Below are 14589 nucleotides of genomic sequence, written 5' to 3' on the forward strand. Positions count from 1 at the left end.
CGTAACCAGCTATCTGTACAAGCTGCGAGATTTGCATCTGGACTGCGAAAACTACACGGAGGCTGCATACACTCTGCTGCTACATGCTGAATTATTAGAGGTCTATTCCCCGTGCAAGCCTTGCTCCAAGGACTCCGAGAAATTCCGGTTTCGATTTTCTTCTCATTAATTTCTAGTTCAGCCTTTGCCAATTTCTCTGTACTTTTTGTCCGGCTTCGGCAGTGGTCAGAGAAACCTTGCGCACCTCATCTGATACCTCGAGACGGAGAGCCCGTGTGGACCCAACAGGAGCTAAAAGAGAGGCTCTTCCAGGAGATTATATGCTACTTGGACAAGGGCAAGGTAACTGCTTAGTTTTTTTTTTCTACTTTGTAGTTGCGTGTAGAAACCCATTAGGATGTTGCTACAGCCCAGATACCAGCCACAGGTCGTCGTGTTGTAATGGCCAGCCATTTGTTAAACAGAGCGGTGGGAGCCAGATGGCAGTCTGGGTTTTGCTCCTGTTTCTAAGTTGATGTTTTATGATCCCGCAACACTTAAATGCGCACATCCCCTCTGTTGTCAGATGTGGGAGAAGGCCATTGAGCTGGGCAAGCAGCTGGCCAAGATGCACGAGAGCCAAATGTTCGACTTCATGGAGCTGAGCGGGCTGCTGGTAAGAGCAAGGGGTCATTCAAACATCATCGCTCTTAAAGCGTGCGAACAAGTCTGCTGGGAGTGTTGGTGCTGCAATGGGCTATAAGAAATAAAACTTGTGATGTGGAAGATTTAGTACTCTAAAAGTACATTTTTCAACCACCTACAAAGACAAAAATCTTTCTTCTTTAAGCTGCATTGTGGATGCCACCCCCAATTTGTAAGCACTGCCATATTTGCAACATAGTTTTATTACATCATGCTTTCTCACTGCTTTTTGTTGTCACAGAATGAGCAAGCCAAGTTCTATGAGAAAATAATGCACGCAATGCGGCCACAGCCGGAGTACTTTGCTGTCGGTTATTACGGCCTTGGATTCCCTTCTTTCCTCAGGGTAAGAAAATGATTACCTGTTTCAATAAATGGAGACTCAGAGACAACCTCATATTGCTGTGCTTATGCAATGAGCTGGCATTTTGAAATATTTATTGGGGCAATGTGCAATAATTCCAATAAAGGTTATTGGCTTTTTGATGCCACAAGAGAATATCAGAATGAATGCAGTCATGTTGAAGCTTTAATCATTCTCCCACCCTACCCCATCAAGTATGTAAATTAACCTTGATGACAGATCTTTCTATTTATAGGCTTTGATTTGATGGGTTGCACAATGATATTTTTTCATTTTTTTTATCTTGCAGAACAAAATGTTCATCTATCGAGGCAAAGAGTATGAGTGGCTGGAAGATTTCAGTTTAAAGCTGCTCTCTCAGTTCCCAAATGCAGCCCGGATGACGAGCACAGCGCCCCCTGGAGACGACATCTGTAACTCACCTGGGCAGCGTATCCTTGAGTGACCACAGAAACGCCGTTGCCGATTAGAAGCTTTTATTAGCTTTTCCGCCCCCTTTCACCTTAATAATCGCTGTATTTTTCAGTGTATTTCATTGTGATTATATAGTGCATTATTGTGAAGAGGAACAAATATAATTTATGCAATGAAATTATAAATTATACATGGTTTTTAATTAAACCTAACCTGACTGTCAGGTCAAAACAAGCAGCAAAGGGTCTCCTGGTAACTCTGTTGGAGCTGCAGAGGTCTGCAGCTCAGATGGGAGAATCTGTTGACAGGACAAGTAGATCTGGCCTTTGTGGAAGAGTGGCATCAAGCCATTACTGAAAGAAAGCCAAAAGATGGCACAAGCCATGAAGGGTCACAGAAAGGTGGTTAGGAGATGCACTGGGTAGATGAGACCAACCCAGATTTATTTCTTTTTGGCCAACATGGTGATGGCAGCATCGTGCTGAGAGGATGCTTTTGTTCAGCAAGGACAGGGAAGCTGGAAGGAGCTGAATATACGGCGATCCATGAAGAAACCCTGTTTGAAGCTGCTGGAGACCTAACTATAGGGCAGATGCTTACCTTCCAGAGGGACAACAGCCAGTTAGAGCTGCAGTGGAAGGGTTTAGGTCAAAGCATATTCAGGTGATAGAATGGCCTAGTCAAAGTCCAGAACCAAATCCAAATGATAATTTGTGACCAATCTATTAAATTTCTCTCCACAAAGCCTTTTGGTCTGATCTGACTGAGTTTGGGCCGATGTTTTAAAAATGAATCTGCAGAAAAGTCTAGTCTCTAGGAGAAGGAAAGCTAAAGCATATCCAAATAAAATATATTGAAGTGAACATGACAAAATTTGAAAATATTCAACAGGGGATTTGACAGGTTATTTGCTTGGCATTGTGCACAGAGTAAACTATCAGCTTTCTACAGTATGTGATGTTAGGTTTTACTTTAGTAGCCATTCAACTTCAAGTACCACTCTATCTAATTGCAGCCTCACAGCTACAAATGAAAAAGGGGGAAAAAAAGGAATGATTCAGACCAATTTGTCTTGTCTCTTCTTTCCAGTTTCTGGTTTTTATCCTTAGCTGAACTGGACAGACATCCAGTCCTTCACTGTGAAGCCAGTTCTCACAGTGCCACAGCGGTTTAAAGACAAAGGGGTTCCAGAGCAGATATTAAAGTGTGTGACAACACATTTAAAGACTGATGTATTTTCTATTGAATGGGGGAGGGTGCACAGTTCTCTAGGCAGAGTGTTAAGTTATCGCTGTCCTTTCTTGTTTCCCTGCAGCTATTATAGATACAATGAAGTGGACAAGTTCCAGTACTCCAGGCCCTTTAGGAAAGGCGAAAAGGATCCGGACAACGAGTTTGCTGTGAGCACCTTTTTACATTTGTTTTGAAGATGTCAAATGATGTGAAAGCACAACCTTGTAGCAGGAAAAAATGTTTCGTGTAAGCACACGGTATTCTCTGAAGATTAATAAAGACATGAAAATGTCCCCACCTGAGTATGACATTAATATTCTGCCCTGCAGACCATGTGGATTGAGAGAACCACTTACATCTCTGCCTACCGCTTCCCTGGGATTCTCAAGTGGTTTGAAGTTAAATCCGTCTCAGTGGTGAGAAGCGGCCCTTATTTCTAAAGCTGCTTGCTGTATTGTTAAATCTTAATTAATGAAGGATTCTTATCTGTGGGTCAGGAGGAGATCAGTCCATTGATGAATGCCATAGAAACAATGGAGATGGCCAATGAGAAGCTGAGCAACCTGGTGCAGCAGCAGGCCTGCGACCGGTCGCTGTCCGTCAACCCGCTGTCCATGATGCTGAGCGGCATTGTTGACCCGGCCGTCATGGGCGGCTTCTCCAACTACGAGAAGGTCTGGCTTTGTAATTTAATATGACAGTTTTGCTGCAGAGGGCACTTTTTCTGCCTCCAGTGACTGGACTCTTAAATATTTAATGTCGTCTATGTGCATATCCTTTTTTTTATATTCAGTATCTAAAGAACAAACATTAGTGACTTTTTTTTAGCCTCTCCACATTTGGCTCGGGTGGCCAAAGGTCGCTGCCACTTTGCCCTTTCCAAGCATGTTTTTGGTTAAGACTTAAGTAGTCATAAGGTAGTAAGGACACGATCTCTCGCAAATGTCTGCTTGGGTAGAATCATAATGTGGTGACATTTAGCAATCAAAAGGTCAGACTGAGTGGCACTGGGTGTGAACTGGAGAGGCATACAGCCGCAAGGTGGTAATTTTAATTTGAACAGCATCAAATCAAATGCATAATTTAACTGAGTCATCGTGTAACCCCATTTAAACTCAATATTGTATCTTAGGCCAGTACAGGCTTAACTTAGCTGAGAAATATTTTGGTTTTAATGCAAGTTAGATAATTTCTTATCTATCTAAAATAAGTACCTTTTGTGTTATGCTGGTGGAGTCATCCAAGACATGGCAAATCCAAAAAAAAAAGGATTAAAAAACAAGAACAACCAGACTTCAGTTCTAGTAGTTAAAAAATGACAACACCAAATTTAATGGTAACACAAAGACACACACTCATACAAACAAAAACTTAGTTACCTTAAACAGTTATCATTTACAAAACTGGTAAATGTTAAGTTTTCCATCCCTTCATGTTTCTGTGTCTGCAAGTTGCATCATGCACAATGGTATTTCTGCTTTTTAATTGCTTGTTCTGTTTTTTTTTTTTTTTTAAATGAAATTTTTAAAAAGATTTTTATGGGCACCTGTTAAGATAACATTTCTCATTACCTTATCATAAAAATAATCTCATGGAGAAATCTTCCAGGTATAGCAGCAATCAACCATATAAAAGAAGAGATTGTGCATTTCTAGCTCAAAGACCAGAGTTTGATTATGCAGGTATGAATTATCTGCCACAATCATGTTTGGATACTAAAAATGGAAGGTTAAATGATACACGGCTTAAATTTCAGTATGATGTATCAGGTTTTTTTTTAACTTTTCAAACTCACTCCGTGTCCGATGTGTCCCATGTTCTGCTGCTCTCTTTCTGTGTCTAAATAATCCATCCATCCATCCTCAGGAGAGAGTTTGCGCTTTAAGACTGGACTATGGTGCATCTGAGCACTTGAGACACAAAGTGTTCTTCGTCTTCCTCATTTTTGGGTAACTCGCTCCTCTGCCGTTAGTCCAAAGCTTTCTTCCTCGTCTTTGCTTAACGGCAGCTGGAAACTATGAATATTCACCAAAGTTATGCAGTCACTTCATCAGGTTGTTCCATTTCAGCTCTCCTGATACAGAATATGAAATGATTCCTGGGTCTGCATCCTGGTCACATGTGGAGCGCTGAGCAAGCCGCAGTTTCGCTCTTGGAGATTCGTTGAGCTCGGTCCATCTCCTTCACAAGTCACAGAAACTCAGTTTCTCTTTCAAACAGAGTTAAGTAGCTGCATAAGTAGCCATCTGCTCTCTTGAAGCACGGCACCTATTGGCAGACACACATTAACAAAAGTGTGTGCGCAGCCACACAAAGGATTTTAAGCTGAAAACATGGAAAAACATGTTAATTCTAACAGACCTAAAATATATAAAGATTATTCAGATTTCATGTCAGACAGTGAGAAGCATCTGTATCTTTTTATGTAGTGTATATAACCCTGTGGTTTCAACTGTATATAAATCTACAAATCTGTGTTTATTCTCTAGATAATTTAGATTTTTGTTCTGAGATTTTAAGAGGGTGCCAGCAATTTCAAACCTGGTGTACTCCATGAGAGGTAGAAGCACCTTAAGTGGATAAAATTACTTCTTATTATCCGGCAGAGCAGCTTTGCTGTGATGTGTTCAATCTCACTCTCTATTGTCATTGCCTAGATCTACAGCAGATAGGTTCGCCACAAAGATTACTGTTACATTTTTAGGAGCCTTTTCCACCTTTTTTTTTTAATTCATCTGACTTCAATTTTAAAGAATTCACTGAATAGTTAACTTCAAGTCTTCCTTCAGTAACAACCTTGACACCAAAGAGGGTTGTCGTTCGCTTTCTTCTGTTTATCTGCCATGAGTAAACTAGGATCCTCAGTACTGAATAGCTGAAGAGCCTTTTTGATTTTTGTAAAGATTTGCTTCAAAATAAATGACATTTTCTAGTCTGTTTTGTCTCCGGTTAAAAAAGCAACTACTGAGAGAAACCCATTTCCCAGAATTGAATTCGATGTTTCATCCCTCTGTTGCTACAGTAACAGACAATGTCTTCTTCAGCTCCTACAGCTTCATATCCTCCTTTTTTCCTTATAATCGATCATCAATCATTTTATTTCTAAAGCGCTGTACAACCACAGATTGATCAACGTGCTGTACAGAATTAATAATAATAATAATGATGAGGATGAGGATAATGATAATACATCAACTGTAAATGTAACTATAATTAAGTTCACATTTTAAAGGGGGGCAAAACTCTCATATATCAAAGGCCGTACTGAACAAATAGGTCTTTAGCCTTAGGTCTTTGGCCTTGAACTGGGGCAGGCTCAACAGGGTGTTTATGGCCACAACAATATCAAACTACCACTCATTGCCAAAACCTTTCACCAAGTGTACGCTTTCTTCCTCTGACTCTGCTGGGGCGCCCAAAATGTATGCATAACGCTGCTTTCACTCTGTTACAAAACAGGCGAAGCAGAATACTTTTGTTAGAAGAAAAGAAATACTGAGACCTATAATTATTTTCTTTTTGACTAAACATGCAGTTGAAACCAGAAGTTTACATACACATAAAAAAAGTTTAACTTTGTGCTCGCCATCTGATAATACGTCAGACAGAACCTTTTCTTTTTGAGGTCAGGCAGGATTACGGATTATGTTTATTAGCTAAATGCCGGACTAATGACCACATATTTTTTACGTTTTTTTTTTTTTTTTCACTGCTTTCTTCAAAGTCAGAAGTTTACATACAGTGTCATTGCTTTGCCTAGAAACTGTCTGTGAAATGCCCAAAATAGTGATGTTGTGGTTTTCTAAGGTTCTGATGAATAATTTCACATTTGATTTAAGTGGAAGCAGTGGGTTTATTTTAAAGCAACACTCTAAACATGGCTTTTTTATGTGATGCCATTAAAAATCTAAATTAATAAGCCAAGATAACAGGAAGTGCATTGTGGACCTATATAAATCAAGTTTATCCTTGGGTACAATTTCTAGATGCCTAAAGATGGCACATCTGTTTAAACAGTCAGATACAAGTATGGACCATATGGTCATCTTTTTAAAATTAAACCTTTATTTATCCAGATAAAAGACCTGTTGAGATTGAGGCTTCATAGTGGACAAGACAGAGGGCATTAACAAAACTATTAAAATAAAATATATACACTGGGAGCAATTTGACGAATAAAATGCAGGCGTTATTATTACAGTGACAATATAAAATTAACAGCAAGCATGATGATTTAAAATATAGGCAGTGTTTGAAGGATTTCCGTTGTCAGTTTCTTAAGACAGAGGGGAAGGCTTTCAGTGAAACCAGGACTGACAGTTTCAGTTCAGACTGGAGGGCACTCCACACAATGGAAAGCTTTCCTCCCCATTTCAGTTCAAACACAAGGAGCGGAGAAATGTCATTTGACCATAAGTCATAGCACTTTCATCCGAGGAAAAATACATAAATAAGTAGGAACCAAGCTAATAAAAGCCTTATAAACTAGTGCCCTCCAGTGTGCATAGCACCTTAACCCAAGGAAGACATCATCGGCATACAGTTCACAGTGGTGGGTGAGGCGACTACAACCGGTGGTTAATCTGCGAGCACAGTGGTACACCAGAGTCAACGATTGTAGGCAAATGGTTGAACCACTCATACACAACATCACCATAATCAACTAAAGGCAGAAATGTTGCTGTTATCAGAGGCTTCAGTGCTCTGAGGGCTCTTTCTGTAATAAAGATTCAAAGATTCTTTGTCACTGCGTGTTACTGTGGTGAAATTTATTTTTGGCCACTCCAGCGAAGAGAACACATAAAAAATAAACAGGCAATAAACAAGGGTTACAGTGTTTTTTTTCTTCTCATTATAGCATTCAAATGATTAATAATGGATAATAAAAACCGAGCTTCACCCTTAATTTGGAGATCAAATGTTTAAGAAAGCGCTGCATCAATAATTGATCCCAGGTGCTTTTAACTGATGACTAGCTTAAAAATTAGCTTTTAATTAAGGATTTGTTCTCAGAAGAAACTGATGGATTAAAAAAAAAAGCATTGCTTTATATTTTTCAGCATAAGCAATTTCTATTGCTCCAGATAGATCTGCACTGCGTCAAAGGCAGACTGCAGAAATTCAAATGTCTGAGTTTTGAACAGAATTATACAACAGTATCATCCGCATAAAGATGGTAGGAGAGATTCAAAAGGTTTGTGCACAGATTTATTACGTAGATTGTGAACAGTAGGTTCCAAGACTGAGCCCTGAGGTGTGCCTATTGTGACATCAGGAAATGTGGAACTAACTCCAGCAAGTCTTGATCTAGAGAGCTCTCTTAATTCAAAGCCAGAGAGGGAGAACTTCTTTTAAGCTGTAGGTACATGCCATTCTCCCATGTAACGTGACCTCCCCTATTGTTAGAAGGGGGGCATCTTCTAAATGTACAATGTACCGTATGCATACACACTCAAGTGATTTAAGTGGCCACAACAAGTCCTGATCTGAATCCTACAGAAGGAATTATGGTGAAACCTGAAAAGGTGCAAGGCAAGCTTACAGACCTGATTCACTTCCTCCAGTTCTTTTAGGAGGAATGGCCCAAAACTTCAGTAAACTATAGTGAGAACCTTCTGGAGGGGTAGCTAAATGTATTAATCCAGGTCATAGTGTTTAAAAGACATGTCAATCAAATACCAGGCAGATGTTTCTAAACATCAGAAATTGAGAATATAGAAAGAAATATATATAAAAAAAATGCTATTTGTGTTACTACCTGGACATTAGGCAAACTTTATTAATTTTGGTCATTCTAACTGATTTCAAGCAGGAAAGGGTTTGTTTGATTAAATGTTGGACAGAGAGAAAAAAGGGCAGTGTCTGTTTACACATTGTATCTAAATATCTAGTTTTAATAGTTTTTGTAAAACTTTAGAAAGAGGGTTTTAAATCTTATTAAAATGGAAGTGACTTTGCACTCATTCTCTGTTTAAATGCAGGATATTGTTGAGCACATAAATGCGGTCAAACGTTGGCCAGGCTACAGTAAGGTCATGTAACTCTAGACTTTTCTCTGACATTATTTGTGTCTGGCTTGTTTTCTGTTAAGGGTTTATAGCGTCCTATTCACACGGGAGCCTCTTCATAACATGGTGGCAGCCTGCTCACTGCTGCTTGCAGCCATATTTTTAAATGAGCGTGCTTAACGCGTTGCCAAGTTGTCACCTAGTTTCCTTCCTCTGCAGGCCTTCTTCACCGACGCCTACATCCAACAGCACCCGGGTGACCACGAACGCATCGAGGTCCTTAAACAGCTCATCGCCCTGCAGGTACATCTTTCCACCATCTTTGGCAAGATCCCATTTTTTTTTTTTTTATTCTTCCTCTGCCAGACACGTGCATGTGCTCTACTTCTGTCCTACCTCACCTCCACCCCCAGATCCCTCTCCTGGAGGATGGGATACGCATCCACGGGGAGAAGACGTCGGAGCAGCTCAAGCCCTTACACAACCGTATAGTCACTTGCTTCCAAGATCTTCGGGAGAAAGTGGAGAAGCTTTATGGCGTCATAACCTTGGTGCGTTGCCAATTGCAAACTCAATTTCATGCGCCGGGGTGCCAACTTTAGCTACTGGCCTTATCAAATGCTTCTCATTCAAAGGATAGTGTACATTATATTAGCACAGGACCATAAATCTTCCTTTAGCCGGGGATTGCAACCAGCGCTTCGCCTGTCACTCCGCATCTTCCTGCCAAGATTCCCCCTGCACCCCAGTGACGCTTAATCCCATTTGTGTGTCCCAGCCCTGCTCCCTGACCGAGAAGAAGAAGAGTCGCGTGGGCTCCGTCGTCATGCCCTACATCATGTCTTCCACCCTGCGCCGCATGTCCACCGCGTCCACCTTGTCCAGCACCTCCTCGGGTCTCTCCAGCTGGTCTGCGTCCTCGGACGGGCACCCCTCCCATGAGTTAGTGCCGCTGCATCAACACAATACCCCGACTAATATTCAGACATGGATTTTTTTTTTTCTTTCCTGTATAAAAACGATGTCATTTGTCACTTTGGGTACGCATTTTGCTGCTCCTGTCTCTCCGCCTCGGGTCATTCCCTAACGGTTCTCTGTCGCTTTGTCGCGGCGACCGCAGGGTCTCTGTTCTGTCCCGCTCCGAGGAAGACAACAGGATCGCTCGGAAGAACAGGAAGGAGTGGAGCGTGAGCAAATCCCAGGTCCTGCTGGAGAAGCAGTCAGACAGCGATGAGGTGAGGCCTAAACTGTGCCTATACACTTTGTGCTACGTTACAGCGCCATACTGAAGTTTTCATACTGCCAGGCATTTTTCACCTTTGTGACGTTATAACTCCTTATGTTTGTATATGTTATGTGAAGGGCCATCATAAACTAGTGCATAACTAAATAGTGGAAGAAGAGGCTTTTCTTAGTTTTCAAAAAAAAATGTAGAACCACTCATTTTAATTATGGCTGCACATTTTTTGGGGTATGTCTGTTCTGGTTTGCATATCTAGTGAGATATATTTTGCCTTTTCTTTCAGCAAAACTGCTCAGTCTCAGTCAGATTAAACAGAGAGGGCCTCTAAAGGGCAATTTTCAAGTCCTGCCACAGATTTTCAGCTGGATTTAGACCTGCACTTTGACCGGGGCATTTAAACACATTAAGATCCTTTTGATTTGCCGGAAAATAAACTATTAGAATATTATACTGAGGAACAGAACATGACAATAATAATAAAGGTAGGCGTTACATTACAGTTAAGACAGAGAGGAGATTACCACCTTTGGGCTTGTTTGTCTTTGTTTTATGCTTGTACTGAAACATATCTGCGTCGGTAAACCCTGCTAGAAAGAGGATTTATACATGCATTTATTTATAGTTGTAAAAAAGTGTAATTTTTTACTCGTTTTTTTACTCGCATAATGTTCCATAGTGCTAAATGCAATTGCGTGTTGAGTTTGTCAATTTTCTTAATTAGTTGTTAATAATCTTTGTTTTAAATAGCTCTTTTAGTTTGTATTTAGAAAGATGCTACACTTCTAATTTTATTATTAGAATGGTTTATTACAAGGAGAAAAGCCTGTTTTTAGCCACGTCACCCAGCTCTAATGTAAATCCTTCCATTGTAGCTCTGGTTGTATGTTTAGGGTCATTGTCCTGCTGACTGCTGAAGGTAGATGGTAGCAGTGGGTTCTATTTAGACGTACAGCAGTACGTAAAGCAAGCTAAACACAAATGAATGACACACTTGTGTGGTATATAATAACTGTACTATTTGCCTTCCACGTCATACTTTGTCGCATAAAATCCCAATAAAATACCCTGAAGTTTGCTGTTGTAAATGTGATAAAGATCAATATATGAATACTTTTTGCAAGTGACTGTATTGTTATTGAACTGAAATAAAGTTATTTTAAGTATAATAGTGAGTACAGAGCATTCCTTATGGTCTTCTGTGCTTTTCCTGTATATCTTTTTTTTCTTAGGTTTCCCCTGACAAGCAGCAGAGACCCAAAAGTTTACAACTAGGTGACAGACGGCTCACCCTCTCCCTATTCCAGGGCGTTTCATCCCAGCTCAGCCTGTCTAACCAACTCAGCCCGCTTCCCGCCTCCCCGCACACTCCAAACACTCCGCGCAGCTCCAGTACGTAGCAAAGAGCTCCTCTTCTGAGAAGCATGGCGCTGCACGCCAGCATCTTTATTTTTTCCTCTTAAAGTTGTGCTTTTCACACAATAAAGAGGGAACGCGGCAGACTTTTCCGCGTGTAAGCACATTCTGGTCTGCCGAGCTAATCAGGTCACACATATGCACAGATGGATGTGGTCTAAGGAGCTTTTATTTCTTCCCTCCCGCACTAGGTTATTCATCACTCCTCAGCGACAATGATGTCAATACTATCGACACCCCAGGGACTCCCCCACCCATGCCTCCGAAGAAACATCCGCACGAGATTGACAACCATGCCATCTCTTCAGAGGTACATCTGCTCAGAGGAAACGACGGCCCCTCCCTAATGCATATTTAATGGCGAATAAATGTGGAAATATTCTGTTTTTGTATTTTTATTTAAAGTCTTAACACGAACCGTCTTCTGTGTTTCCCCGCAGTTCGGCCCCCCGTTACCCGCGAAAATTGAGAACAAGCCCCCCCCACCTCCTCCGAAGACTCGAAAATCAATGTTCCCCTCATAGGAGAGCAGCACCCCCCCCCCCCCCCCCAAAAGGCAGACCCTCCGCACCTGCGTCAGAGTTTCACCAATCCTCTGATTTGACCGTGATGAAAGCAAAGTCTGGTTTTAGGCGTCATGGAAACGCCACAGTGGGGTACAGAGAGCAGGGATGGGGGGGGGGGGGGGGGGGGGGGGTAGCAGGGCTTTCTTCTTTCCACTTCCTGCAACAGTAATTTGTTTCTTTCAGGTCTTTTTTTTTGTTTCCAAGTTGTCCTCTGTTCTTAAATTTGGACGATTACTGTAGCGATAAGCGGATAGGAAGGGCATGGCATCAAATAGCAGAGCTGGATGCAGGATTTGGGACATATTTAAGGTACAGTCTTAAGATTCTGTGGACTTATTGAGGTAATGAAGACTCATCCTTTAGAGATGGGTCACTGCAGTGCATTTTATTTTTAATCAGTCGCAAACAAAAGAAGCGAGCAGTGGTACGACGTCGTGCTTTTATTTTATTTTCGTGTATGGAACGACACTGGATGACTCACTTTGCCTCCAGCTGTTTGACAGCATTCCCTATACAGTCGGAGACAAAAGCTGCGCCGGATAAATGACAGACTTGATCAAGACGCAGGGATTACCGTGTACAGAAGGTAACTGTTGGGTTGATTTGTAGTTGCGTTGTGTCTGTTGATTGTGTTTCGTTCATTTTGTATAAGCACAACCTTTTTTTCCCAACCCGTCATGTTTTCAGAGACACTGGATGGCATTATTGAATGTGCTGCGGATGCTGCATTTGTTGTCGTTGTTGCTCATAATGAACCCAGTGCTTTACCTGCTTCCAGGACTACACTACACTGCACTGGTGGTGGCGTTTGGTGGGACGTGTTGCCATATTTGATAGCGCTGTCAAATCTGCATTAAATATATAGCCAGAGCCAAAAACAAACAAACAAAACAACTAAACTTTCTGTTGCGACTGAAATCCATTCCCCTCAAGTGTTTGGTAGTTAGTTTGCTTAAACCTAATGTGATCGTTCTTTAAGTATTATGAATGGTTGCAGGGAAACCTCTTAAATACCCCTAAAAGCAATGGTTATCCAACTTTTTATAACGTCTACCTCCTCGCTAAATACCCAGTTTTTCCATCTTGACAAACATTTACAACATTTTCTCAACAAGACTTGGACTTTTACCATTTGTTGGGTAATATCATGCAAACTAGAGATGTACGATCTCAGGTTTTCTCCCACCTAAATTTGATTTCTCTTAAACAGGGTTGCATTGTAACTGAAAAGGAAAATACATTTCTAACCTTCTTGCTGGGTCCCGGTCCTTTCTACTCACAATCATGTAGGGATGAAACATTTTTTTTAGTCAGAACGAGTGCACAAATGTGGTTTCAAGTTAGCAGTTTTCTTTCATTAAAATGCGTCTCAATAACCCATGAAAATGCCAAACCGACAGAGACGGAAACGTACTTCTAATGTAATGTTATATCATGCTACATATCCTTTTCCGGTCATTTTAATCATACTTATACAGAAAATTGATAACTGAGTGTTTTTCCCCTCAGTATTAGCTTCTACACTGTATTGTTACCACTGGGAGTGTTTAGTACATTCACTAATCAGACAAAAAAACATTTTTTTTTAACTGATCATGTTAAGAAGCTTTCAGATTCTGGTCACCAGTTGAGTGTTTTTTTCTTTGTCTTTCCATTTCTACTGAATGCAACCAAAAACATAATTGGTCCTGCTTGATTGGGTTAAGGATGCGATTTTAGTATGCAAACCGTTTCCTCCTCAGAAGTCAAAGTTTAGGGTTTAAAGAATGAAATATCCCTAGATGGTGAATTTCTGAGTGGAAATTTCTCACCAACCCTAATCGCAAGTGTTTCAATGTGCAAAATTCAAATAAATAGATTGTTTTTGGACTTCATTGCTAACTGTAGTTAGCCTGGCCACTGGACTCGTTGATTAGCACATTCTGTCGGTGTTCCAGCTTGGAGCGGGAGAACAGTAGAGTTGGGTTAGATCCAAGGTGGGACATGAAAGACAAATAAATACTGGCCACCAGAACCTGTTCCTGATTCACAGTTGCCTGCATCAGTTCGTGTGGGAACTTTCTCCACTGTGCTTCTCTTTTAAGATGTTTCTGTTTAGAACAAAGTGGGCCTAAATAACTCACCTTTTTTTAATGTAGATGCCTCTTACCTCTACGATGCTTAATTTTTTTCTTATATATATTCTGTGCAAATACATTAATTAATACCAAACTATTCTGAGACACGCTGAAGGCAACCCATGTACCTGAGTTTGAGAAGCATGGCCTTGAAAAATGATATAAAACACAAATTAGATCTTGTTAATGAGCTCATTTATGAGGGTTTGGGTCTTCCATCGCCGTGCCGAGCATGTCTGCTTCGGGCTCCTGGTAAATATTTATTGCAGAGGCATAAAACACAGCAAAGTAAATGAGCAAAGTTTCTGAATGTGTTTTGCCGGGACTTTACAGAGCCATCAATGCAAAACGTCTCTGGAGGTCACTTTAGCTTGAGATTTCAGGTGTTGTTTCTGTAAAACCTTTCAGAGACTTGCACAGCTGGTGTGTACAGAGGCGCCATTAGCCCCGCTGCAGTCCTTTTAGTTGATACTGAACACTGTAAATCTTTTTTTTTTTTTTTTTTTTTTTTTTTTTAAGAAGCAATTCAAATGAGATGCCTTCGGAA

General features: G+C 40.8%; 1 protein-coding gene across 1 annotated transcript in view; it reads left to right on the plus strand.

Moving 5' to 3' along the window:
• The window catches only part of dock5 (dedicator of cytokinesis 5), a 75864-nt gene extending 63061 nt beyond the window's left edge, over window positions 1-12803 (plus strand). Inside the window, exons 36-51 of the mRNA XM_036144568.1 lie at window positions 10-100; window positions 223-342; window positions 566-655; window positions 926-1030; window positions 1338-1479; window positions 2585-2666; window positions 2778-2862; window positions 3025-3111; window positions 3193-3369; window positions 8923-9006; window positions 9117-9254; window positions 9482-9645; window positions 9824-9938; window positions 11176-11335; window positions 11551-11669; window positions 11800-12803. Of these exons, the coding sequence (XP_036000461.1) occupies window positions 10-100; window positions 223-342; window positions 566-655; window positions 926-1030; window positions 1338-1479; window positions 2585-2666; window positions 2778-2862; window positions 3025-3111; window positions 3193-3369; window positions 8923-9006; window positions 9117-9254; window positions 9482-9645; window positions 9824-9938; window positions 11176-11335; window positions 11551-11669; window positions 11800-11883 (1843 nt within the window). The 3' untranslated portion in view covers window positions 11884-12803. The remainder of the gene's footprint in view (window positions 1-9; window positions 101-222; window positions 343-565; window positions 656-925; window positions 1031-1337; window positions 1480-2584; window positions 2667-2777; window positions 2863-3024; window positions 3112-3192; window positions 3370-8922; window positions 9007-9116; window positions 9255-9481; window positions 9646-9823; window positions 9939-11175; window positions 11336-11550; window positions 11670-11799) is intronic.
• Window positions 12804-14589: the final 1786 nt, after the last annotated feature.

Source organism: Fundulus heteroclitus, chromosome 12 (genome assembly GCF_011125445.2).
Source record: "Fundulus heteroclitus isolate FHET01 chromosome 12, MU-UCD_Fhet_4.1, whole genome shotgun sequence".
In the NCBI taxonomy this organism is placed as follows: Eukaryota; Metazoa; Chordata; class Actinopteri; order Cyprinodontiformes; family Fundulidae; genus Fundulus; species Fundulus heteroclitus.